The 25,793-nt window shown below is 42.1% G+C and overlaps 1 protein-coding gene across 2 annotated transcripts in view; it reads left to right on the forward strand.

Moving 5' to 3' along the window:
* Positions 1 to 25,793, forward strand: part of UNC13B (unc-13 homolog B) — a 105,430-nt gene that overhangs the window by 55,684 nt on the left and 23,953 nt on the right. For both annotated transcript variants that reach the window (XM_085303049.1, XM_085303050.1), the window contains exons 18-24: positions 7,941 to 8,067; positions 13,158 to 13,254; positions 14,036 to 14,179; positions 14,338 to 14,415; positions 15,404 to 15,481; positions 22,300 to 22,388; positions 25,574 to 25,726. In XM_085303049.1, the coding sequence (XP_085159175.1) occupies positions 7,941 to 8,067; positions 13,158 to 13,254; positions 14,036 to 14,179; positions 14,338 to 14,415; positions 15,404 to 15,481; positions 22,300 to 22,388; positions 25,574 to 25,726 (766 nt within the window). The remainder of the gene's footprint in view (positions 1 to 7,940; positions 8,068 to 13,157; positions 13,255 to 14,035; positions 14,180 to 14,337; positions 14,416 to 15,403; positions 15,482 to 22,299; positions 22,389 to 25,573; positions 25,727 to 25,793) is intronic.

The following is a 25,793-nucleotide window of genomic DNA, read 5'->3' on the forward strand; positions in this document are numbered from 1 at the left end:
ATGAAGGGTGAAGATCAGTTATGCTGTTCTTTGCTATATAATTTCTCAGTTTAACTCACTAATCTCTCTACCAAGAGTTTTCTGTACCAAGAGTTTCATATTCCTGTTTTGGGGTTGTGTGGTATCTGTGGTTACATTTCTAGTGTGCTGAGGTTTGTATGTGTCAGAAGCTCTCTGCTACAAAGGCTGATCTGTTTTGTGGAGATGTGTGCACATGAATGCAGAGTATAATACCTGCTCCTAACTTTCTTCATGGTGTTTTCCCTTATGTTCTGTTCCTAAGTTCTGGATAATATGAACTCATTCACCTCACCAAGTGGTAAGTTCACGCTCTTTATAGTAAGTTCACTATAAACAAAGAGTTTATAGTTGTGAGTAGGCAAAGACTTTGATCTGTTACTGGTAGTTACAGCACCTTGGATGTAGTTAGCATTAGCTTTAGCGTCCTGTGGTTTTATGCTACTGATAAGCAGATCTGTGAAGAYGACTGGGAAGATTGTACTGCTGCTGCAGAAACGGCAGGTATGTGCTGTTTGGGAGACTCCTCTTCTCACTAGTCATTCCTGTTGTTGTTTGATGGTACCCAGTACGCTCAGCAGTTCTGAGTGAGAGTCCCCATGTTGGGTCCCAGGCACTAAGCTGCAGGTAACRTTCAGTGAAGAATAACTGCTGAGGTTTGAGCTCTAGTTAGTGTGTGGGACTGTTCTGCCCTCCTAGCTGTGTGATGCTTGAGGATCTGTGGCTCCTTCACTCTGCAGTGGCAGTAAGTTTGCTTCTAACTCAAATGCTGTACAATCACTTTGATATAGAAAGAGTGGAGGCCTGGTTGTACAAAACTGCCCTCTCCCTCATTCCATCTTTATGCTTCCACACTGCTCTCCGGTATGCAGTGTGGAGAGAATTGCAAGATTCGGGGAGAAGATAGCTGCTTTGAGCTGGAGAGCAGCTCCTGGCTGCATGAGTCTTCCTTTTCTTTTCACACAGGTGGCAGCTAACAGCGTCTCTGCTAGCTGGGACTTAACTAAGCAGTCTGGTACAGCAATATAAAAATGCTAATTTATAGGAACAGTGCATTGAACTACTYAGGGCTGTTAGTGGGCAGGATGTTTTAGGAGGAGGAAGTAGGGACCTCAGTGAGATGCAMACCCTAGGCTGAGTTAAACTTTTTTTTTCCTGTGCGTCTCTAAATCTATAGCCTTGTGAGAAGGACAGCAGCTTTCAGAGTAAAGTGTAGGAGATACTTAGAATACAATGTTTGGAGGCTCCAGAGCTGGAGGTCTTGCTAGTTTGGAGGTGCTGCAGCATGTGTCTTTTGGGCACCTTTAAAGGAGTAAGATTGCTAATGTTTGAAATGTTCAGGTTGTAAAAATGAAACRCCTCAGTTCCAAATGTGTTTTGGAACTGATAGTAGTAGTGATGGCAGCAGCATGCTGGAGRTGGCTGCTGGAAGGCAAGTGCACTAGAGGCCCATCTTTTGCCCTCCTCTGCCTTCTCTAAGGATATTCAGGTGCTGAGACAAGGCAGCAGCCCCAGGGTCTACCAGGCCTGTCTTCTTCCTCTCCCCAGAAGCAGTGAGAACTCAGGACACTGAACAATACAGGAAGAAGAATTCAGAAATACCTCCTGTTCCCCATCAGCCTGAGGGTAAAACAGATCAGATAGAAATGTCACATGGCCCAGATTTAGCTAGCAGGATCACCCTGCTCTGTAGAGAAGAGCACGATTTTTCCAAGTCGCACAGTTAGCTTCACCTCTGTGGCACTGACTCATGCTCAGCAGCCAGATAGCCTCCTTATGAACCCACTTTGGACTGACAGATGAAACTGAACTGGAATTACTAGTTTTCTTGCCATCTCCCATAAAACCTCCATAACCCAGAAAGCACACACTTCCCAAGCAGAGAGGGATTTTGCTCTTACTTTTTTTAGGAAGGCATTAAAAGACTGTAATAGAAAATCAATKTCCTCCTTGACAATACCATTTCATCTTGTTTTGGACACATCAGCATTAGGAAAGCTGTAAATTGGAGGCATCTCTGGTAGGAGCAGAGCCTGAGTAGACTTGGCAGGAAGGGCTGAAATCAATCATTCTGCATATGGGAGATCAAGCGCACATGCAGATGCCAACTTTCTGAAGTGTTAACACCTCAGCAGCCTAGGTATCTATTAGCATTTTTTTTGCAGAAATTCAGCATTATTTGCTTGAAATTAACCCAAGAAAAATAAGTTGACTATCAAAAGAAAAAGCCACCCAGTGTGATCTAATGGCCTGTGGAGTAAGAACATGGTRGAAGACCTATTTTCTGCCTCAAAAATAGAACCGGACGTAACATTGAAAAACATGTTCCTAGGAAGCAGTTCCTTATTAGTGCCTTAATAATATGGCCTTAGTGACCCTAAAACTCTCCTCCAGAGGAGATTGTTTCTGGATGAAATCTTCAGACAAAATATGAGAATGTTACAGAACTTGGTGTTTTTTTGAGGATAAAACACAGCAGTTGCTGGAAAATATCTGTGTACTCTTCACTGTTGCTGCTGCTAGGCTCTTTAAAAGCCAGCAGGTTATAAAGCAGAACCAGAAAAGCTAAGACTCATGGCTCTTATGCTCTTCAACTTTTTCTGGCATGTATAACAGTGTGAACATCTGAAACATAGGTTGCTTTGTGTGAAAGGTGTAAGTGCAATTTTATGAAACACACCTCTGACCTGTAGCTGATACRCTTCCATGTCGCCTTCGAGTGCTCTGAAACCTTTCTGTTTACAAAGAGTGTGAGCGATCAGAACCCTGTAGTGGCCGTTGAAGGGGGGAAGGCAAGATGGTACAAGCTGGTGGGAATGAGGGCTTTCTAGCTTTGATTTTCTTTGTGCTTCAGTGTGGTTGGATGTTGTAATTCACTTTTGTCTTTTCTCTGTCACAAGCCCCACCTTTATTTCGTATACGCAAAGGTCTCTTTTATGGTGGTAAGACCTTTTTTTTTTCTTTTTTTTTTTTTTTTTAATTTCCCTTAGTTTTGTCTCCTTAGTGTCAAACCTGTCCTTTACTGCGTAGATGGTTAGATAGCAATCCCTGGGCTTATGCTTCTGTGGCTGCTTTGCATCTTCTTCTTCTGCAGTTTTTACTAATGTTTTAATTGTCCTACCGCAGAAAAAATGCATTTCAATAAAAGGCTTGAATTAATTGCTTCTAGTGCACTGCTTAATTTTGAGGAAATAGGTCTGAATATGTCTTTTTTACCTTACTTTTTTCCTGCAACACTTAAATTTTAACCCCCTCAGCTGCTATTGTATGCACCATGTTTTTCTCATGGTTGTATTTTGGCAGACAGTGTCTTTGCTAGGAGAATTTTGGAAAAGAGTTACTGATAATCAGCTTCCCTTGTGTGTGCGATGCAAAAAGCAGAGGGGTCAAGCCTCCTCTCAARCTTCTGACTAAGCAGCATTAGGCTTATCACAATGAATGTGTTATGTTGGCCAGACTATTTTTAAAGCTACCTCTCCACCCTTTACAGGTGATGTGATTCACACTTCAACTATGACTGCTGCAGGCTTCTGCCTAAATAATACTTAGGGAGGTGGATAGTCCACTTGTGTGTTTTTTTTTTTTTTTTTTTTGAGTGATTTTTGCATGACACCTTACCTTCGACAAGGTGTATAGCCAAGCTTTCAAGTCAAGCCTTCCATCTGTGGGAGCAGAGCTGTTCTCGCATAGGAACCGCACCCCTGTAGCACCACATACCAAAGTTAATGAAGTTATAATTGTCCATTGATTTCCTCTTCCTTGCAGGGAGCTAAGCGGGCAGTGTTATTGTTATTTTTGTTTCCAGATTTAGATTTACAATGAGACCACATCATTTTTTTTCTGCAGTTATTCCAGAGGAAGGTCAGCAGTTCAGACTCCGAGGGAGGGACATATTTCCTTAGTGCTCAAGAAATATATTAGCTTTATTAAGCTAAAGCACGAATGTACTTCTGTTCCTCTGCTTCCAATAAAAGCAACTTCTCTGTGGAGAGTAATGGATCACAGCACATGTGTAAAGTGGTAGCATATATGAAATAATTTGTTCATTGAACCATCACCCCTTGGGGATTATGTCCGTCTGTTTGATACCAGCCATTTTAATTTAAATTAATTTAATTTAAAAGGAAGATTGGATTTTCTTTTTCTTTTTTTTATAAGATTGCATCTGTGTGCATTTGCTAATGTGAATTGCAAGAACTGGGAGGAAATCTGTATTATGCTGTAACAAGAGGTTTGCAAACAACTCACTGGAGTGTTCGACTGCTGTGGGAATTGGTGAAGCTTATGAAACAATTATGCATGAAAGGTTCCTTGTTTTTTGTGTTTTCAGTTGGATAACTCAGCTTATTTGGCCTTTCTTTTTATGCATATTGCTTCAGAAGAGAAGTGGGAGTTTCTTCATGTTTTGAAATAGTTGCAAGTATTCACATTTACATTAAAATAGATCATGATAATATGAGATAAGCTTGTCTGTCAGATTACTGCTTAGAAGACCTCTGACCATTTTACATCTTTAAGACACATGTTCAGTTAATGAATACTAGTAGCGTGTATTCTTAACCTAATATCTAAGACTACAGCCATGGCCTAGCAGCTTACTGTGGTGCTATAGTGAACAAACTGAAAAGGCTGGCATGAAATGTATTCGTGCTGTTGAAATCTGACAGAAGAAAGATGGACACAGGTAGTGCAGCACTGGTCAGCTGATAATTAGGATCGTGGTTCACACAAAGCCCAGCTGCTGTGAACCRTCCTTTAGTATCGTGAAAGAAGATCTAATTTTATTCTTTTCAAGAAGGATTTTGTTGAAAAGCAATACAGTAGGAGGAGCTTCTTAAAAGCTTGTGAGTGGTGGCCTGGGAGAAAGARTGAAGATGCTTTTTGGAGAACTTAACAAGTAGGTTGAAAACAGGACTTGTGGGCTGACCAGAGGTGGGAGTCAGCTGCTGAAAGATGCTAATGTGGAAACAGGCTATCAAGGACCTTGGAAATAATGACATGGAGCATATGTTTCTTGTRAGAGAGGAAAGGGAGCAGTGGTCCAAAAAGATGATCTCTGCAGTAATGTAGGTCTGAGTATGGCAAGTGCTTTAGCAGTGTAGGTATACGGGAAAGGTAACATTATGGAGACACATGCATTATGCAGAGAGGAACTCTGCATTGTTCAAACATAGCCTAGGTTCAAAGACATCTGGAGAAGCTCAGGTCAAGCAAGATGGCCAGGTTGCAGGTCTCCGCAACAGAATGCCATGTAGTGACCACAGTGAGCAGGAACAGCAACTGAGATGGCTTTGAGGTGTGATGGCTTCAGTTTGCTTTGGTTGCATTAGGCTTTGCAAATGAGGAGATGAGGGGAGAGAGCCTGTGATTTCATCTTGCAGAGAAGAATATAGCCTGAAATAGAGATAAAATCAGATTGCATTTGAGTTTGTGTTGCAAAAAAAAAAATGAGATGGAGGGGAGAGTAGATGGTTAAACTAAGGGATATGTTGCAGTAAGAACTAGAAGCTACAGGAGAAGCAGGAGATGGATACAAAGTCTCAGTGGGGTTAATTTTTTTGATAAGCTGTTGATAAGCTGCGCAGGGGCATATGGAGCTCTGGTACTGAGATTTGAAAGAGGTCATGTGGATCAAGTGTAATTTGAGTGTTGTAGGTAGGAGATGATCTATGGTGGAATGAGACAGACTCCTAGTATTGCTTGTGCACGGCATATTCATTGAATAAAAGTGGAGAAAAAGTGACCAGTTAAAGACTGGAGACACAAGCAGTGGGTTGCTTTACAGATGGAGGAAACTAAGGTGTACAGGTGTTGGGGAGCACAGAAGAGTATCAGGAAAAGGCTGAGAAGAATAAATTGGGCAAAAGAGAAGCAAGGTAAAGGCAAAAAGTCACTAGGAGGCTAAATTGAGAGGAGGAAGAGAGCAGAAGAAGAACAGGCACAGTAATGAGTAAGTATAAACAGATTTATGTGAGGCTTAAGAGCAAAAATGAGCTCTTTTGGGCTGTGTAAACTASCATCAAGCCCATTTGTTACTGGGAGGCTAGTCCATGTGTAGAATGTAAGGTAAAATAAAAACAACTACTTGAGGCCAAGCTGGTGATGAAAAGCCATATGAGCGCTCCAGGAGATGCATGGAAATGATCACAGAATCACAGAATGGTTGAGGTTGGAAGGGACCTCTGGAGATCATCTAGCCCAGCCCCCTGTTCTAGCAGGGTCACCTAGAACRTGTTGCACAGGATCGCATGCAGGCAGGTTTTGAATATATCCAGAGAAAGAGACTCTACAACTTCTCTGGGCAATCTGTTCCAGTGCTCTGCTACCCTCACAGGAAAGAAGTTTTTCCTCATAATCAGGTGGAACTGCCTGTGTTTCAGTTTGAGCTCCTTGTGTCCTATCACTCAGCACCACTGAAAAGAGTCTGGGCACATCCTCTTGATACTCTGCCTTAAGTATTTGTATACATTGATAAAATCGCCTGTCATGCTTCTSTTCTCCAGGCTAAACAGGCCCAGCTCTCTCAGCCTTTCCTTATAAGAGATGCTCCAATCCTTTAATCTTCTTTATAGCCCTGTGCTGGACTCTCTGCAGTAGCTCCATATCTCTCTTGTACTGGGGAGCCCAGAATTGGACACAGTACTCCAGATGTGGCCTCCTCAGGGCTGAATAGGAGGGAAGGATCACCTCCCTTGACCTACTGACAACACTCTTCCTAATGCAGCCCAGGAGACCATTGGCCTTCTTAGCCACAAGGGCACATTGCTGGCTCATGGTTAACTTGTCCACCAGCACTCCCAGGTCCTTCCCTGCAGAGCTACTCTCTAGAAGGTCAGGCCCCAGCTTATACTGGTGCATGCACCTCCCTAGGTGCAGGACCCTGCACTTGTCCTTGTTGAACCTCAGGAGGTTCCTCTCTGCCCAGCTCTTCAGCCTGTCCAGGTCTCTCTGAATGGCAGCACAGCCCTCAGGTGTATCAGACACTCCTCCCTGTTTTGTGTCTTCAGCAAACTTGCTGAGGAGGCACTCTGTCCCCTCGTCTAGGTCACTGATGAATAAACTGAACAGGACTTCTTCCCCCAGTACTGAGCCCTGAGGGACACTGCTGGCTACAGGCCTCCTGGACTGTGCCGCTGATCACAGCCCTCTGAGCTCTGCCTTTCAGCCAGTTCTCAGTCCACCTCACTGTCCACTCATCTAACCCACACTTCCTGAACTTGTCCATGAGGATGTTATGGGAGACAGTGTCGAAAGCCTTGCTGAAGTCCGGGTAGACAACATCTACTGCTCATCCAGTGATTGCTGAATTCATGTTATCTGCCTTCGAATCTTCACAAAGCAGAGTTGGGCAGAGGGAGATTTAACATGCTATAGTGAAAAGGCTTGACAGGACCTATCTAAAGAATTCACAACTTGTCTCAACTTGCTCATGACCGACACTGTCAAACTAAAGAACTTGATTCTCTCTACTGTTTTATCTCGGGGATATAGTGTAACGTGTGTTGCTTTTATTTATAGCTAAGAATTAACAGATTCAGTCTTCTTGATTTATTTCCTGCAAGAATAAAACGTATCATACATTAAATGGAAAGGCTATAAGAAATTGCTCTCTTTATTTTTTTTTATTGCCTTGGCAACCAAAACCTCTTAATAAGTGGAAGTATTAGTTTGTTTGCTCTTAAGCCTCACATAAATCTGTATTAGTTGGAGCTACAGAAATAAATTCCAGAGCACAACCTATCGAATGCAGAGAACCCCTGCTCACTGCTGAARTACTGCATTGTTGAAGATTTTGTCTCTATAGATGCTTTGCGCTCAAAAGCATTGCATACTGCAGACATGCTTTGTAAGACTCTCCTGTGTCTGATGCAGCAATAGTGGTAAATTCAGACCTAACTGCTTTTTTTTTTCCTTCCTTACAGAGCATGAGAAACACAGGCTGTGTAAAAGTGCAGACTATATGAATTTACACTTCAAAGTGAAGTGGCTGTACAATGAATATGTTCGTGATCTGCCTGCCTTCAAGGGAAAAGTGCCTGAATATCCAGCGTGAGTGTGTCATATCTTCGGTAGTAAGCCATCAGTCTGCATCTCCTTTTGTCTTCTTCAGGGTTGTCATTTATTTCTCCCATGGTTTCTTTGTGATACACTATGTCACYACTCCTTATTTTATACATATACATGCGTATTTGTCCCCTCTGGTGTTCTGCATCCTGTCCCTGACAGTTCAGTCCCTTGTTGTACRGTGTGTATCCCATAGGTCTTAACAGGTTTAGCAGAGGCATAAAGAGTCCTTAAACTATTCTGTTCTTGTGGTGTGGGCTTTGGTCAGTTCTCAAAGAGCAGATATTCCCAGTCATTAGAGACCATGCACACATGTTTTGCCCCCCCCACCCCTTCAAATCTTTCTTGCTTTAGTTTGAGCTTGTCCTGTCATACCAGCCTTGGTATGGAGAACAAATTGCTCCTGTTTTATGAAAGTCACCTGTTGTTCTCCTGTCCCTTCCCAGTCTTTTACCTGTTCCCATTTGTTTCTAGCTTTACTTGCAGGTGAGCTTTTCTCACTGCTCTCCAGCTGGTCTGTGTCTGCACATGCAACACCCATGCTTGAATACAACTGTTCCATCTAGACCTTGSCTTGTACTGCCTTGCATGCAGTACTGCAGTTCTTGCATGCCAGGGTGGTGGCAGCCTTTTTGCAATGATATTGCCAGTGCCTAGACATCCTCAACAGTGTCCTGCTTAGCTATTGTTTCCATCCTGTATTTGATTATTCACTGCTGTCTGAATGATCRTAGAATTGGTAAGGTTGGAAGGGACCTCTGGAGATCATCTAGTCCAACCCTCAAACGAGGGGCCCATATGGGGATCGAACCCACGACCTTGGTGTTATTAGCACCACACACTAACCAACTAGCTAAACCTAACCCAAATATAGCACTTGCCCCTCTTGCTTGGACTGCCTCTCCAGTTTGGCATTTTGAATTCTCTTCCCATACTCCACTGTATGCAGTCCTTCAAGCCTGGTGTTATCTGCATGTTAAGACTGAGGCACTTGGTGTAAGTGCTTGACTTGGACTATGGGCCTCACTTAACAAATCAGGTCAGAGAGAGACGTTAGCTGAGTGAACWGGGTGCTGGAGTGACAGTCTAAGAAGGCTTATCTCTCTGTGCCTCTGAGTCAGTGCAGACTTAGGCAAGCAATCAGATATCCTTATTCTCTCCCCCTCRCCCCCCACCCCTTAATCAGGATAATGATGCTGAGTTTCTTTTTGCAAACTGTTCTGCTCTGCTGGTCTTTGTAGTAAAGCTTCTTCAGTGCTCCTGTACCTGTGCAGTGTCTGGCTTCCCTTGCTACTTCACTCTCATATTTTAGGACAACAACCACATTGTCAGGGTCTTCGCTTGTCACAAAATATCCCCGTGATATCAATTACAGCAATGAACTGTTGTCTGTTTTGCTCGGTCACCAATGTTTTTAGCTTTGCAGCTTCTTTAAACAAAGGAGTCCATGCATAAGGTTTCCACATCAGTAAACTCTTTAGATGAAACCAAATTGCTGCTGTCCAGAGAACAACTGAGATGTCTGTCTACTAAACAGATGAGGATATTCATGAACTATCTTTTCTTTTTGGAGCTGTAAGAGACCATGCTTCTAGTTGCCTTGGGACATGATTGAATAAGGTGAAAGCTCCAAAATAGTGAAGCTGATTTTTTTTTTTATGCTTCCCTTATTTTCTGAAGTTCAGCAGCAGTTTCTGAACTTGAAGTAGAAACATAGCTGGCAGTGGATCTTTAAAACTTCTTYATTTCTTAGCTGCCTGCTAAAAGCTGTGAAGTGTCAGCTTCCCCAAAAAAGTCCATCTATTTGGACACATAAAGAAATGTTCTATATTTGTTTTAATACTGATATTAGCATGCAGCTAGTATTGTAGCTGTGCTAGAAACTCCAATGGGGAAAGGTATTCCTGCCTTTGAAATCCTGTCTTGTTCCTCTGGGTCACTTTGTCAAACATCTAACTTCTGCTCATCTAACTCTTGGAAATCCTGCCTGCCACTTTGTGTCTGCAGTTGCCAAGGCCCATTGGATGTTCACTGGGCACCCGCATGCATCAAGCACAGCAAACGAGCAAGATTAATTCACCTGTCAAGCCTGAGACCACAGAAGCCAGGCTYGTGGCCAAGCTGAAATTACAGCCTTTTGTGCTACCTTGTTGTTGTGCAACGAAGAGCAACGCGCTTGCGTTTTATCACAAAGCACCGCTCCCTTTCCCTGCCGGCAGGACTGAAGTGTGTTCTGTACAAAAGTTGTTTGGAGATGTGGGCTGTGCTGTCTTGAGTCAGGCTGTGCTGACCTCTGCAAGCACAGACTGTTCACGCAGTGGCGGCACCGGCCTCTGCCTTGTGTGCTGGTGCGTGAGTATTACCCCGCTTGCTTCTAGATCGATAATTCAAAGCGACAGGACAAAGATGATATTTGCTGGGTAACAACATTCTGAATCTATTTCTGCATGGAATCAGATTATTTTTTTACTGGCTTCTGTGCTAGATAATTTTGAATATAGACACGTTGCCTTCATGGTCCACAGTGTCCCTCCTTGCTTGCCCAGCAGCCTGAAAACTGATGGTAAAACACTRTAAAGGGATACTTAGCCTGAGATAACTCTAGGTTTTTATTATAGCTSAAAGCACACTTTGCACCTGAATGTGTCCAGGAACTAGAAATATTTATAGATGATTTATAATTTTTTACGTTTTACTGCCAGCCAGCAAAAGGCRAAGCTGAGAGTGGCTTTGCAAATGTGGCTGCAAAATTTCCTGACCTGATTGGAGTAGTTCACTTTGCACTTGAAGGCTCATTTTAAGTCTTTGAACCTAGATTTTTTTTTTTTTAATGGCAGGGCTTGGTGGGGGAGCAGATATGACAAAATCCCAAACCTCAGTGTCCCTTTCTTTATTCACCATCTTTGCTTAGGCAATCTGGTGAGACAGTAAAATAGCTATGCAACTAATCTTGTATATTGACATATGTAGCCATAAAGACGAGCAATGATTGTTTTGAACACTGCACGGTCCTTTCTAATGGATATGGCGCAATAACCAAGGACGAATGATAATCAAGAAGCAGTTCTACTTTTCTCTATGCCAGAAGCCACAATTTTGGCTCTGTGCTTTCTATCCTATGCTATAGTATAGGTGAGGCAGTAAGCAGCTTGCAGCCTGGGAATTTTGAAAGAGGTAGAGGATTTGGAAGTTGCTTCCTTGTARACTGCAGAGTTCCCTTGCAAGGATTGAGCTACAGCTTCAAAATGTGCTATTTTAATTAAGAACAAAATGTTGAAAGCACGAGAAACTTGCAAAGCACAGGAACTCTCAAATATGCTGACTTTTGAGAGCTTGTACTGGCAGTCAAAAGGAATTTTTCAGGAACATGGGAAGTCCATATGTCTGACAATTTTGCTCAGTTGCTGTCTGAATTGGATAGTGCTGCATAGGCAGGTTGCTGTCGGCATTTAACACTGTGTCAGTTACAATTTCCAGTATTAGCATCGATGCGCTTTGTATTCCAAAGCGTAGAGAGTATTTAAGACTATCCAGTGTGCTCTGTCTGTGAATTTGCTCTTGATCTCCCTCTCATGTCTGGCACATGCTTTCATGCTCTTTGCAAACTCAGCCCATAATTAGCACGATCTGTGTGAACACAGCTGCTTGTTTAGAGGAGGTTGTACTCTGTTGTGAAGCTCACATAATAATCTTTTGTATGGACTGAAATCAAACGTGCACACTTTTTTCCTTGTTTGTCACTGCTGTTTAGTAATATTTGAAATTAAGATTTGCTTCAGCTGCAGTACATTGGCACTTGCACATGATAGATCTGAATAACAGACCCTAGACAGACATTTAGATAAAGGCTTAAGTGCTGTGTTTTYGCTTAAGCACAGACAATGCCCCTCCCACTTCTACTGTGTGACTGTCCCAAATAGCAGGGACCCAGAGGGATGACCTGCTCTCCAAGCTCTGGAATCCCATCACTAAAGCTGCTTCTCACCTTGCCTGTTTGGCATCTCCCATCTTGCTCCCCTACCTCTCATATTCTGCACTACCGTTTAGCTTTTCCTCCCAAGTGAGGAGAGGGAACAGATACAAAACTTGTCTTGCTTCTAGGGCCTGCTGATCTCAGGGACTTGATCATGTTGCAAGGCTGTCGGGCTTGCAGTTTTCTTGTAAAACGAATTTAAACTTCTTTAAAAATCTGATGAAGTGCTATTTCAGGCCTGACCGGCTTCTTGCAAGTCTTAGAGGATGGTCTATGCTATCACCAGAAGTTAATCTTACTCAGGCACCCTCACAGTGAGATCATCAGGTGAAAGAAATGGGTGCATGTTCTGGAGAAGGCTGGAGGAAGGGGAGAACAGGATTAAAGCACAAAATTTCTAACCTCACTTCTCCCTCCTGGCACTCCAGAGCAGAGCCTCTATCTGCWGATTAAGTGGCTACAGGGCCCTGGAAAACAGTGCCTTTTCCTCCCTTTGTGCTCATTTGCATCTCTTAAATGTAAAATGGTAGGTCCAAATGCAGTGTGATGCGTGTCTCATTGCACACAGACAGTGGGTATGGAGGTCTTCATTCTCTTGTGTAACACATGAATAAAAAGGGAGGAAAAGGCAATAAAAACGTTCTGAGATGCTGGGAAAAGGTAAAGAAGGAACCCAAGGGAAAATGGGGAAGSTACCAAGGAAGAGAAAATATAGGGAAGAAGGACAAAAATAACACAGGACCAGCAGTCTGCAGAGACTGGGCCATGCTGCATTCTGCTGATCCAGCCCAAGTGATGGTATAGGCCCTACTCAGTGGTAGTTTGTGAACCAGTTAGAGCATTTGGGGAGATTTTGGTGGGATACATAGATAATAGCRTTCAGGCAACTAACAGAAGCATGCTTTCCATGAGACTTACTGAAAGAGCGCCACTGATCTTGACAGTGGTGTTGGGGAAAGAGGAAGGGCAAGATGTTATTCTGGGGGCAATTAGATCATCTGAACATCTGCTGGATGCTACAGGGATGGATCTGTCCTGGGGAAAGGTCTATTTGGGGYACTCTATTTCATGCTGTATCTTGTCTTTCCTGTCCCTCTTCCAGGTGGTTTGAGCAGTTTGTGATGCAGTGGCTGGATGAAAATGAAGATGTTTCTTTGGAATTCTTGCATGGTGCTCTGGAGAGAGATAAAAAAGATGGGGTATGTAGGTCACTGAAAGGAGGGCTGCACTATTTAGTGTCCAGAACCAAATAATAACACTGTAAATTCAGCTGTCGTACAAAGGGAAGATGCAGTACTTTTTGCAGTAGGGAACTGTTTATCTAGTACATTTGTGTACAGGTCACAAAGAGCTGTTTTAAACTAATAGCGACGTGCAAACCATTCATTTRTGCCTGTTGTGTTCTGCTGCTATTAATCTTTCAGTCAGTGGCTTGGTGCTCTCTCATCTCCTTGTGTTTGTGAGATATGTAATTGAAATATAAGGCACTTAGCATGTGTTTAATCACAGCAGTGAGACTACGACCTTAATCCACCTACAGATTAATTTTATTTCTTAGTTTGCTGAGTATTTCCAATGGTGAGCATGAGCCTTGCATTTTTTTCAGTGACTGGTGTTGTAGCCTGTGATGTGATGCTGATGTCAGCATTCCTCTTAATGTCTCCATATAAAAAAAAAAATCCTCTTCTTTACTCATTAACGGACAGGCAAGCAATGCATTCGTTAAGGGTCTCAGCATCACACTGCACACTAGGATTGTCAAATCCTAGCTGATGAAGGYCGGTAAACCTATAAACCCAGCAGAATTGGCTGTTTAGCTCCCCTGGGCCTCTTGGAGAACTTGGACTAATTATGAGGAAGATGTGGGTTTTTGTGAAGGTGTTCTGCCTCCAGGACTGCAGATGACAGAGATAAGCGTGAAATGCCAGCTGTGTGTTTCAGACCTTTCCATCTGAGAATGACTGTGTGCTTCTGTTTTAGTTCCAGCAAACATCTGAGCATGCTCTGTTCTCCTGCTCAGTGGTGGATGTCTTCACTCAGCTCAATCAAAGCTTCGAGATCATTAAGAAGCTTGAGTGCCCAGACCCTGTCATTGTTGCTCATTACAATAGGAGATTTGCTAAGGTAATATCCTCAATATCCAACTGTTTGTCTGCCTTTAGCAAGATGAAAAATAGGGTCCTTCAAAATGTCATACTACTTGTTCTGTGGTTTTGGCTTGTTTTCCTGGAGTTCTCCTGCAGCGATGGGGGACCAATAACAATACTGCCTTGTCTTCACAGACAATTGGGAAAGTGCTGATGCAGTATGCTGATATCCTCTCCAAGAGTTTCCAGTCCTACTGCTCCAAGGAGAAACTGGTGAGTCGTGATGAATTCCTCCTCCACCCTGAGGAATCACGTAATTTGTCGTGACAAAACAAGTTTCCCTGCACACTGCATCTGATCACATGGATGATGTAAATATRATCAGTACTGTTTTTATCATCATCCATACACTTTTGAATTGGATTCTGGCTTACCCGTGACATAAAAGTAGACCCCAAAGGTGATCCACAGGGTTTGGAGATGTTAGGTCCCCTTGGAATTCTCTGCCTGTCTACATCCTGCATCAGAGTGACAGGTGATGGGCATAGGCTGTTCTCTAGATCAGAACTCAGAAGCACTCTTTGTTTACATTTGTCTCTATGTAATTAACTTRCTGTTTAAATCCAAATTTAGTGAAATTCAGGATATTAAATGAAACAAGCTCTTTAATTTTTGAGCCCTGGGTCTGTCCCATGCTGTTTTTAGTATCTCCCACAGCTATGTTTGGGGATGGAAGTAGAGAGAGGAGTCGTCTATTCCTCAAGCTGCCTTTGATTACTGCTCTCAGGCTTGGCCTAGCAAATGTCAAACRTCTCTTTGAGTATAGACAGTACCGGTAGTATCTGGCTGGTAGTTCCCCTTCTGACCTGAGATTTGCACAACTCACAGTAGTAGATGGCAGCAGTAAGAGGATATGAAGGCAACAACTGCTTGGACTTCTGGAGTGCATGAGGGGAGAGAGTTGGGTCTTGTCCTTGCACTGATTTCTTCTCGACTTACCCTCAGTGATAGAGGTGAGGAGGAAAATACAACAGCTGAGAATTCACTGATCTGGGGTTTTTTGGAACTGGCCATTTCATTTCAAGCTGGAGAAAATAAAAGCTCTTTTTTTAGGTTTGAGTGCTGAGATCTATGCCTTACCTCCTATTTGACTCATGGAGGCAGTTGTACTTGGGGGAGGGTGTCTGAGGCACAGACTGTACTAGTGGATGAATGTGTTAGCATCTAGAGCAGTAACAGGCACCTACTTTTGTCCCTTCAGCCCTGCATCCTTATGAATAATATCCAGCAGCTGCGGGTACAGTTGGAGAAGATGTTTGAAGCCATGGGGGGTAAAGAGGTAAGAGCATTAAGAGATTGAGTAATTATTTACTCATTCTTACTGCAATGTTACTAGGTTATTAGCATCATCCTGGTACTTGCAGACTGCAGTCTTGAGGAGAGCCCTGTGACACCTGGCACTATAGTAAGTGTGAAGGGACAGCCACGCCTGGAGGTTTTTCAGCTAAATTTATCATAAGATGCAGGAGGGAATGTTTCAAGGAACAAAATAGAGTGGAGGAGGAAAGAGAGGAATCTGTAACGTGTTCATGTAGGCTGGTTATGGACATGGCTGGTGGTTTCAAGACTCTGAAGTAAGACAGATGTGTCTGAGAACTGTTGACATCAAGTCATTTTAGATGATATAAATGTAGGACAATACCTCTGATGTTAAATGTCCAATATCTAACATATTGCAAATATGCAAGTGCTGACTTACATGCTCATGCTTTGTTGGATACTCAGAAGTGTGCATAAATGTAGATGTATTTCTTAGCTTTCCTTTCTTTTTCCTGAAGTGGCTGTTCTCACAAAAATAGATTTTTTTTTCTCCCCTAAATAACTGTTTCTGTTCTGATATAATCTGTGTGCTTTCTTTCTTTTTCATTGCTTTTCAATATTCAGGAAGATGAAGAAAAGGCTGCTGATGCTGCTGTTAGGAAAAAATGTTTTCAAAGCCTAAGTGCATTTTCTTTTGGCTGTGTTGTGGTAGAATCTGTGCTATGACCTATATACCAAGAGGAAAGTTCACTTTGCTAGWTTTTGCCTGCATTGCTGTTTCAAATCTTTCTTGTGCTTAGTGGCAGAATTCTATGAAGTAGCAAAATCTCTACTAAAAGATTAATCTTGTAAGGCAAGAGACCCCCATCTTGTCCTTTCACATGCAATCTCAACAATCCTAACTTCTTACAGTTACATCAAGAATTAGAATTATATCCTCTCAGCTGTAATAGCAGTGGTAGCTAAATGCTTTTTTTTCAGGAAAAAATAGAGTTATGATGAAATATTTGTGAAATGATTTATAAAGTTTTAATACATGTGCACTTGATTTCTCTTAAGGAATCAATTTGTCAAATTATCGCATAGTACTGACCATTAGGTAGAGTTTCCCTATGCTTAGAATTGAAAATACCAACAAGTTAACTGATAATATGTTAAATTGGGAAAAAAAATGCATTTAATGGAACTGTCAGCTGCTTCTCGTAGCCTAGACCTATTATCTGAATTCTGCTGTTAAAAATTTTCCTCAGGTGGTAGCTGACATAGAACAAAAATAATGAAGGCACTATTTCCCCTGTATTGTACCAAAGAAGAGAAAAAGGGAGAGGAGCCCAGACTGGGAACAATAAAACCCAAACAAAAGACCTGGTAAACATGCTAGAAAGCTGTTTTTTTGGAAGTCATTTCTTTTTTTTTCTTTTTGAATTCTGCTTGTTCACTTCATTAGGAGCCACTGATCACCAGAAATAAATCATGTTGTGCTAAGTGCCTGAATTATTTGCCATCTCCAGGAGTTTTCCTCTTGGTGACCATGTAGTACTTTGCTTCTTGAATTGAAACCTGCCAGATCCTCTGTTTTGCTAGAGTAAACAAGGTCTCGTCGTAGTTTGAGTAGTCCCTTCTCTAATGGAGATTAAGCTTGGCTAGTGAGTATCGGTGAGACAACAGCTTTGAAAATAGAATCATGTAGGCAAACATGCTGTTGGAAATGCATTTCTATAGAGTTTTATCCTCTCCTTCAAGAAGGGCAGTTTGTAGTTCGTGTGGTGGATTTGGTGTATGTTCATCTATACATCACGCAGCAGCCTGCACAAATGTAAATGTTGTCCTGGCTGCTGTACCTAAAACAGATCTGCTTCTCTGGGGGGATTAATAAAGTAGCATAGTAATATGTCCTGGCCACCTTGAACTATTTGCCTGCTTGTGTCTTCTGTGTTGTTAAGAATTAGGTACTAAATACTCAGTTGTTCGAACAATAGTGAAGCTAGACATACCGTGTGTGAAGCCAGAACTTGGGGATTGATTTCAACTACTGCATGTTCAAGGCTTCTTTTGCTTCTSATGCATACAGAATACATGATCCATGTCCATCTGCAGAACACTAGCTCTTCAAGTCTCTGGAGAGCTTATAAATATGACTGCTCCCTGGTGCTCTTTGCCAGCAGGTCCCAAAGCACTCTCCAAAGAAAATTCGTGTCATAGTTTTTACAAAGTTAGGGAAATGAAAAGATAATAATTATACTGCAGTGTAATGGCATAACAAGGAATAGAAGTACTTGCCCAGTTATATCATGGAATTAGACTCCCTAATATAGTGGCTTCCTTCCCCAGATGAGGAATCTTAATCTCCACCTCCACTTTTTTATTATTATTATTATTATTCTTTTTCAAACTTGGAAGGCATAAAGTAGGGCAAAAATTGGTCCAACATCACCAGGTTTCATGTGCGACATCACGTAGTCCATGAACAGTAGTGGTAGGAAAGGTAGGACATCGAGGCCTTTTAGAGAGCTCTGTGAGGAGCGATTCTGTTGTGTCTGTGCTTGAGATTGCAAGGAATCTTTATATAGATTATAGGAAGAAAAACTCTTRCATGATTTTTATGGCTTATAATTAATACTTCTATCCCTTTTGAGGTCTGTTATCTCAGAGGGTCAAAACAGCTTCAGGGTGGTTYAGAAGCTCTTTSAAACATTCCTGAAGCCGATCTTGARAACTTACGCATTTATGGAGTGACACTTAGCATTCAAAGTATAAAGAACAGTGGAGTCAGGGGTGAGTGCTGGACAGAGACTGGGTACATAAATACTTCTTAGAACTGGGCTGCTCTGTGCTAAAATGGGATGTATATGTGTGTGTGTATATATATATATATATGTATATGTATATATTCATTGCTAGCTCTTGACTGCATCTGGCCTCATTTATGTAATTTTTCTATTATCTAATTAAACCTAACATGACCTGCATTTTCTGCTCACCCCTGTAGTTTTCCTGCAAACATCAGCCTGCCCTGCATGCTCTCCTTGAGGCCATTRTAAGCCTTTTTGATTTTGCTGATGAGAGATGGCTCTCTGTAGCCCATTATTTTGCTCACCTTTTCATGAGTTATGAACTCATAACATTGAAAATAAAAGCTGCCCTACCGCATTGCCCACTTTTGGAGACTAAATGTGCTGTGGAAACCTATTTTAAAAGAGCATTTCTGCACTGATTGCTTCTCGTTAGCCTCCCAAGAGCCGTAGGTAGATAAGGCCACTCAGGCATTTGAAAAGCATGTAGCTGTTGCCACTGTTAAACTCTCCAGGTTTCTCATTTTTGAAATCTATAGGAAAGTGGGGAGAAGTATGAAAATTCAGTGCAGCAAGGCCTTTTAAGGAGGTTGAATGTGCTTAGCTTCCTGCCTCACAGCTGTCTTTTCAGAGAGAAGTTTCCAGGCACTAGTGGAGGGTAGTAGAACAAGCATCAGTAACTTCAGGCTGTAGCCAGATGAGTCCCACAACTTGCATGTGGCTAAAATAGGATAGCAGGACAAAATTCTCCAGCTGCTGCTATGTCAGGTCAGACCTGATGATTTCACAGACTTTAAGATCTGAATTAGTTAACATCATTAACTATCTAGAAAGACGGAGCTGAGTTTCTGTAGCTGAAGAACCACCTTCTAGTTYTGGTTGCTCATTCCTCATCACTGTGTGTAGAAATGAAGGACAAACTAAAGACATTTCTTGGAGAATTTGGAAGCCCACGGCAGAAAATTCATGGGTTCCATTTCATCTGTGAAAGAAGCAGAAGTTCAGCCTAAAATGAAATTTATAATACTGTGCTGTAACTAACACCATGCAGGTTAGCAGAGAACTTGAGGTTCCAGCCTTTTATCTGTTTGGATGAGACTTTGAGGCCCAAATTCTCYGAATTGCCAAGTTCTAAGTCTTTACAGAAAATCAACAGGGCCCTGCTTTGTTCCCCAAAATGTAAATATAGGCTAGTGCTTTCCTTTTTTTGTTTGCACCTCAGTTAAACCACACATTTAACATCTCAAATATGGTACTGTGGAAGTGCCAACCATTATTTCCGCTAGAATTGGAGCATTTGCTCAGAGATCAGAAGCCACTTGGCCATGGGTGCTGTCCCATGTTTTGCACAGATAACTTTTCATTAGCTTTCTTCATCTGAATCATCTTCTGTACACGCACAGAATAGAGATTGTAACCCTGTGGAGCTCTTATTTCCGATAGAGATGGGATGTGACATCTGGACTTTACGTATGGCAGTGACCCAACTATCTGATATTGCTTTCTGCTTTGCTCTACCAGCCAGATTTATCATGCAGTCCAAGTAGCACTTCCTACTATCAATAACAGCTGATAAGCTTGGAATTCATTGGTAGAGCAGCAGAATAGTCACTGTTTCATTTGAGAGCTGTTATCAGTGCTTAACCATATTGGCAAAGAACAGTTTGCAGCTGTACCATATGCTACAGGGACGCTGTAACCAGTATGTGACTTATGCATGAGAAACAGCAATACAAACCTGCCTATACCTTCCTAATGGACTTAACTCATGCTCAAGTAATTCCCTAAAATTTACTTTGAGCCAATACCTAAGCATTAGTAATTGGTAACATATTATCTATACTCCTTCTTCTGCAGTAGTAGTTGTTCAGAAAAAAACAACTTTTACAGGATGACAGAGGACATGGTGGTCAGTTAACCAGAATGTTCATCGTCAGGGTTGCCTTTGGCTTTGCTTCCCTGGGGTAAGGCTAGGCGCTTCTATGTCAATCTGGGCAGCTGTCTTGCCAGTTGCATCTAGAGAGCCATGAGCTTATGCTCCGGAGAGGAGACAGTTCCTCATTGCGGATACTGGAGCTTGTCCCTATGGTGAAGCACTGCTCCAGCTGTCCCTTCTTGCTGGACGGCTGCCTAGCAGATTTTCTTCTGCTCCCTGGAAGGTCAGACTGTAGCAGCAAGGAAAAACTTAGAGGCTCTTAGTCATATCACTTCACAGTAAAATGGTTGATTGCTTGCATAGTTCATAAACCAAGGCACCAAGTTGTTGGTCCTGACCTAAAACATGTCTAGATCCAGCATGCGCACATCTGGTAATTAATAAAGAAGTAGAAGTAAATAGAGAGGAATAGTTGACCCATAGAAATTTCTTCTGGCCTTTTTTTCYAACTGGAAAAGCAATTCCTTGAAATGTTTGGGCCAATGATGAGCTGAACTTGCCCCACCAGGAATGGATAAAATCAGAGCACTATTCAAAGCACTGTGCTGTTATTTATCAATAGTGAACCAGGCAGCTTGTGACTTGTTGCCACTGTGTGCWAAGGTGAGAGTGAAAGGCTTGTGCAGGGGCATGACAAACATCGCCAACAGACATTGTTCTTTGTTTTGGTKTGACATTATCTTCCCTCTGCCTTCATAGCAAGGGACTTACAAAGGTAGTAGAAATACAAGGTCATATTAAGAGAGAAATATAATCACAGAAAGCAATGGATAAAGTTATAAGGCTTAAGTAATCATCATCTGCATATTTTTCACCRTTTCTTAAATTCTGATCCAGGACTTTCATTAGCCCTGTGTCAAATGCCTAATAGAGTCAATTTTCCATGCCAGCTTGTGATAGGAAAATGAGTGGATCAGATTCCAAATCCCCTAAGGCTTGGCTTTCTCTGACAAATGCTAAAGAATATAAGCAGGCCTTCAGCACAGAATGCAATAGTGGGAATTCCTGTCATGTTCAAATCTTGTGTAGCTGCATACCTGGATATACCATAAAAATCTAAACTGATTACTAGCTACTGTGCTGGGATCTGGCTGATTATATTGGTAAATAGATAGTCTGCTTAGAGGTAAAGCTGAACATCTGAATGCTGAATGCACACATTTTTGGAGTTTGTTTTTTGTTTTACAAGCAGAAGCTTGCTGGCATGCAAACACAAATCTATCTACAAAGTTACTCTTTCAGGACAAATGATCCCAAAACATTGAACATGYGGTGTTATATTTACACACAGGTGGCCTGCTCAGAAAGTGGCTTTGTTTCAAGGCTGGAGGGATGAAAACAGCCAGAATACAAGCACTTTATGAATGCAGAAACAGGTGGCTTTGGGCTGAGAATGATGGAGCAAGTACCTTCTTACAGCACATGCCAAGATGTCAGCAAAGTACATGTAGTGCTTGGGCTCCATTTTGTGTGTGTGTGTGTGTATATATATATATATATATATATATATATATATATATATATACACACACACATATACATATATATCTTCTCTGAAGAGCTGTATATTAAAAGTTATCTGGATCCTTATGAGAGAAGAGTTGCATGTGCTAAACACACATAGCTGAGATTATGCTTTGCAAAAGTGATCAGTGCACAACAGTTCTTGATGTGGTACTTGGGTCCATATCTGCAAAATAGCTGGGGAGCAGTCTTAGAGCAGTGGCTGGACCTCTTAAGTTTGAATACTGATACTAAGGTGGCAGGTGAAATAGCATCTTTCAAGATCGTGCATGGAGAAACACATAAGTAACATCAAATCTAAAACAGCCAAGTATCCTTCTGAACTTGAAGTAGTGTCAGGAAGAGAACTGTGAGGGAGAATATCTGTGCCTAGGGCAAACTCTTACTGCTGTTTGGTCAAGTATCTGTTGATGATCTCACAGCTTCTGTAACAGCAACAGGCACTGGAGGAGAGAGTCCTAGTGTGCAAAGTCCAGTGGTGAGAGTTCACATACTTAACAGTGACCTCAACAGCAAACATGAACACAGTGAAGGACAGCGGACTGACTTCTGGGTCCATGCTAAATTTTCTTCTTTCATCTGCAGTTGGATACAGAAGCAAGTGACCATCTCAAAGAGCTCCAGGTGAAGCTGAACAATGTTTTGGATGAGCTGAGTGCAGTGTTTGGTAACAGGTGAGTATAACTAGGTTCTCAGTCCTAAAAGCATTCCTTTCTTTCATCTAGCCTCATTTGTTGAGATTAAAAAGAGAAAAGAAACTCATGTCAGCTGTATTGCATTTTTCTTTTTGTCATGAATTCATGGCCTTTCAAATGCTGGGACCACATAAAGAATTGAGAAATGGTTTGAGAAGTGTTTTCTATATTGCTTTACATAGAAAGGTAACATAGAGATCTCTCAGCTGTGAAATGTATTTGAAATTACATTGACTTTTTTTTTTTTCTGTAAACAGTGCTTGTCATTGCAGTCAATTGCCTGCTCCTTTATTACTCTGAAAGCGGTTTCCAGCTTAGCGTTTATGCAGCAACATTCTTGTTTAAACATTCTGCTCTGAACATATGAAACAGCTGAGTGATTTCTGATTGTTAAATGAATTTTGGAATAAGAGGGAAACAGGTTTAGAATTTGAGATTGACTTAGTTTAATGTTGCAATGAATGGTGTTTTCCAGTGTTTCAAAAGGAGAAGCTCTTTAAAGAATCGCCAGAATAATTGTTGGCAATTAAGTTTTGTTTCAAAACATGATACGATTTACCTTAAGGTAAAAAATGTGCTCAACTTTATATTCTTGCCTCAGTGCAAAATTATTGTATCAACTAAACAAAATCTAGAAATTGAGGGTTCCCAGCTGATCTTCAAGAATAACGATTTCTTATGATAAACCTCATTTATTTCATGTTGTGCRTTATAATAAGATTAATGCAGGCATGTAGAGTGGTACAGCTTAAACATAGGGGAGGGGAATAAAGCAAACTGTGACAATTTAGCTTCCTGCAGTCTATAGATTTGCAGCGCTTATGACCAAAAATCACTGTGGCATTTGTCGGCACCTATTTGGATTTCAGCACACAGTGCTAAGTGGGTAGCTCCCATTGCCACTAATGGATGGCGTAGCAACAAGCAGAGGTTCAGACTGCAACTAATCTGAAACAATAAGGTTCATTATTAGAGGGCGGATGAGTGAGGAATCATAATGAGGGGGTGAGTCTTGTTACCTGACACCTGTCTCTGTGGTGTCACCGCTACAAGACAATTAGGGTTGAATCTTGACATTTGCAAATATAATTTAAAGAGATTATTCAGTACCAGCACACATACCAGGCAGTGTTTTAGAGAGGCATGCCAGCAAGAGATTTAACCAGTCAGAGGGCTCAGCTGCTTCACCTGCTCCTTAACAGCAAGAGAGAATGAAAAGCAGAGCTGTAGTTTGCTGTATGAGTGAAGCCTTTTCCTGAAGGATGTAAATGTGGGAGGTAAAACCAATATCCACAGTACTCTCTGYAGGGTCTGCAAGGAGCTGCACCCACAACACTGTGCACACCTGACACTGCAGATCTCACTTTGCTTCATCTGTGTGAGCTAATTGCACCTGCTGGGRAAGCAGCCCACACCCCGAGAGTCCTGCCACCTTTGCACTGAGGAATGATTGTGTCTGGACACAGAAACATTTTCCGCTTTACAGGATTTCTCAGGGAAAGGGAACCCTGAAAGAGTTCACACTTCATGCAAGGCTGATTGCTGTTTTGTTCCTGGAGGCAGTAGGAGGGAAGGGAGGAAATCCTGTAAGAATCAGGGAGCAGAAGGCCCTGTCTGACAGCCTAGGTGAGGTTGTCTTTTACCTTAGTGTTGCGGAGAGTTCTTGGTGAGCTGTGCCTTTACATGAGCTTCAAATTCAGGTGAAACTGTTACCACAGTAACTGATTTACCAGGTTTCATCATTGGTGACAATTTTACCTTTTTTTTCTTTTTTTTTTTTAATCTTTTAAGAGATGCTGTTGTTTTTCTTCCCCCAGCTGGAGGTTTACAGCATCTTGAAGCAGGATCCCACAACAGATGCAGTGTTTGGGAGAACTGTGGGGTAGGATTAGCCTGTAACAGAATTAGGACTGTCAGCAGTGCAAGCAATTCCTGGTACTGGTTTTCCTAGCACACCTGATGTGGYTTACGTCTCCGGCTAAGCTGGTGTTGCAGCCACAATTGGCTGCTGCAAGCCCTCCTCTGCCAAAAATGGGGAAAGTGGAAATGGAGGCTGTGTGTGGAGAGAGCTCTTATGTCTATCTGGAACTGCAGCGCGAAGAAGGTTAGAAGTGGGCAGGGAGGATCATGAGACTGGAGGCTGCGATGCAGGAAAGGAAAGAGGTGATGAGTGGGGGAAGGAAGGGTAGAGCAGCGGGAAGGTGGTGTATGCTGGGAGGGGTGCTTCCTGGTGATTCACACAGTAGAAGCTCAGGCTACTTACACAGTTAAAAAAAGTGGCTTCCAAACCTGGGTTCCTGCTCTTAAGTCTTTACCCTAGTTTCTAGCACTGGTTTCACTTCACAGTTTCAAACCTCTGTGCTATTAGTAGATCACTAAATGTCACTCGTAATGCATATTGTTAATAATTGTTCTTTTAAATGTCAAAGCATTTCCCTTTATTTGCTGAATCAGTAGGTTGACAGCTCTGCCGCAGTGTTCATCATATCTAACCGTTGTATTATTTCATTTTAAATCTCTTCTTAGCAGTAAGAGATGGAAAGGTAACTGCACTTTAATGGCTTGCAAGTCACATCATTACAGGAATGCTGCTCATTATATAGCTAAACCCCACATCCAGTCCTGATATTTCAGGATAACGTGGGCTGTACACAGTGGACTGGTTTCAACCTGTATCTGCCTTCAAGACTGTCTCTGTGATTTTAAAGGCTTGGCCTCTGATTGATCATAGCCAGATTGCTGCCGATGGACTCGCACATGCTTGGAGTTGTGCGTGTGTCTTGCCATCGTTCCGTATCGAATCTTGCTCTCTCTGGTATAACACTGTGTGTAGAAGGCAAAGATATGTAAGGCTTTGGGCTAAGAATAACTGCATTTCTAGAAAACAACAAAGGATCGTTTCTCTTTGCGAGCAGAAAGAACAAACTCCCCAAGTATGAGTGTGTCTGTGTTCCCAGGTGATGCGCTGTCTGAAGATGATGTGCGTAAGGATCTGAATAGCATGTGCCTTTATAACGAGCACTGTGAGGAAATAAGCAGGAAACCTCGGGAAGGAAGAATATATAACTGAGTGCACAGTTTACGGGCTTGAAATGTTTTACCTTGTGTACTAGAGGTGAGATCTGTGCCACAAATAATCATTCTTGCTTCTTTTACCTGTCCAGCTTTCAGACTCGTATCGATGACTGTGTCAAGCAAATGTCTGATATCCTTTGTCAAGTGAAAGGAACGGGAAATGTTCCTGCTAATGCCAGAAACACTGTGGCGCAAGATGCAGATAATGTCCTGAGGCCGTTGATGGATTTTCTGGATGGAAAGTAAGAGTGTGTTCAGATATGTCTCGTGTGCAGTGCATCAAATTGGGAACAGGGTGGAGAAGGAAAA

The sequence above is a fragment of the Rhea americana genome, unplaced genomic scaffold, assembly GCF_003343005.1.
Source record: "Rhea americana isolate MKP2758 unplaced genomic scaffold, rheAme1 scaffold_196, whole genome shotgun sequence".
In the NCBI taxonomy this organism is placed as follows: Eukaryota; Metazoa; Chordata; class Aves; order Rheiformes; family Rheidae; genus Rhea; species Rhea americana.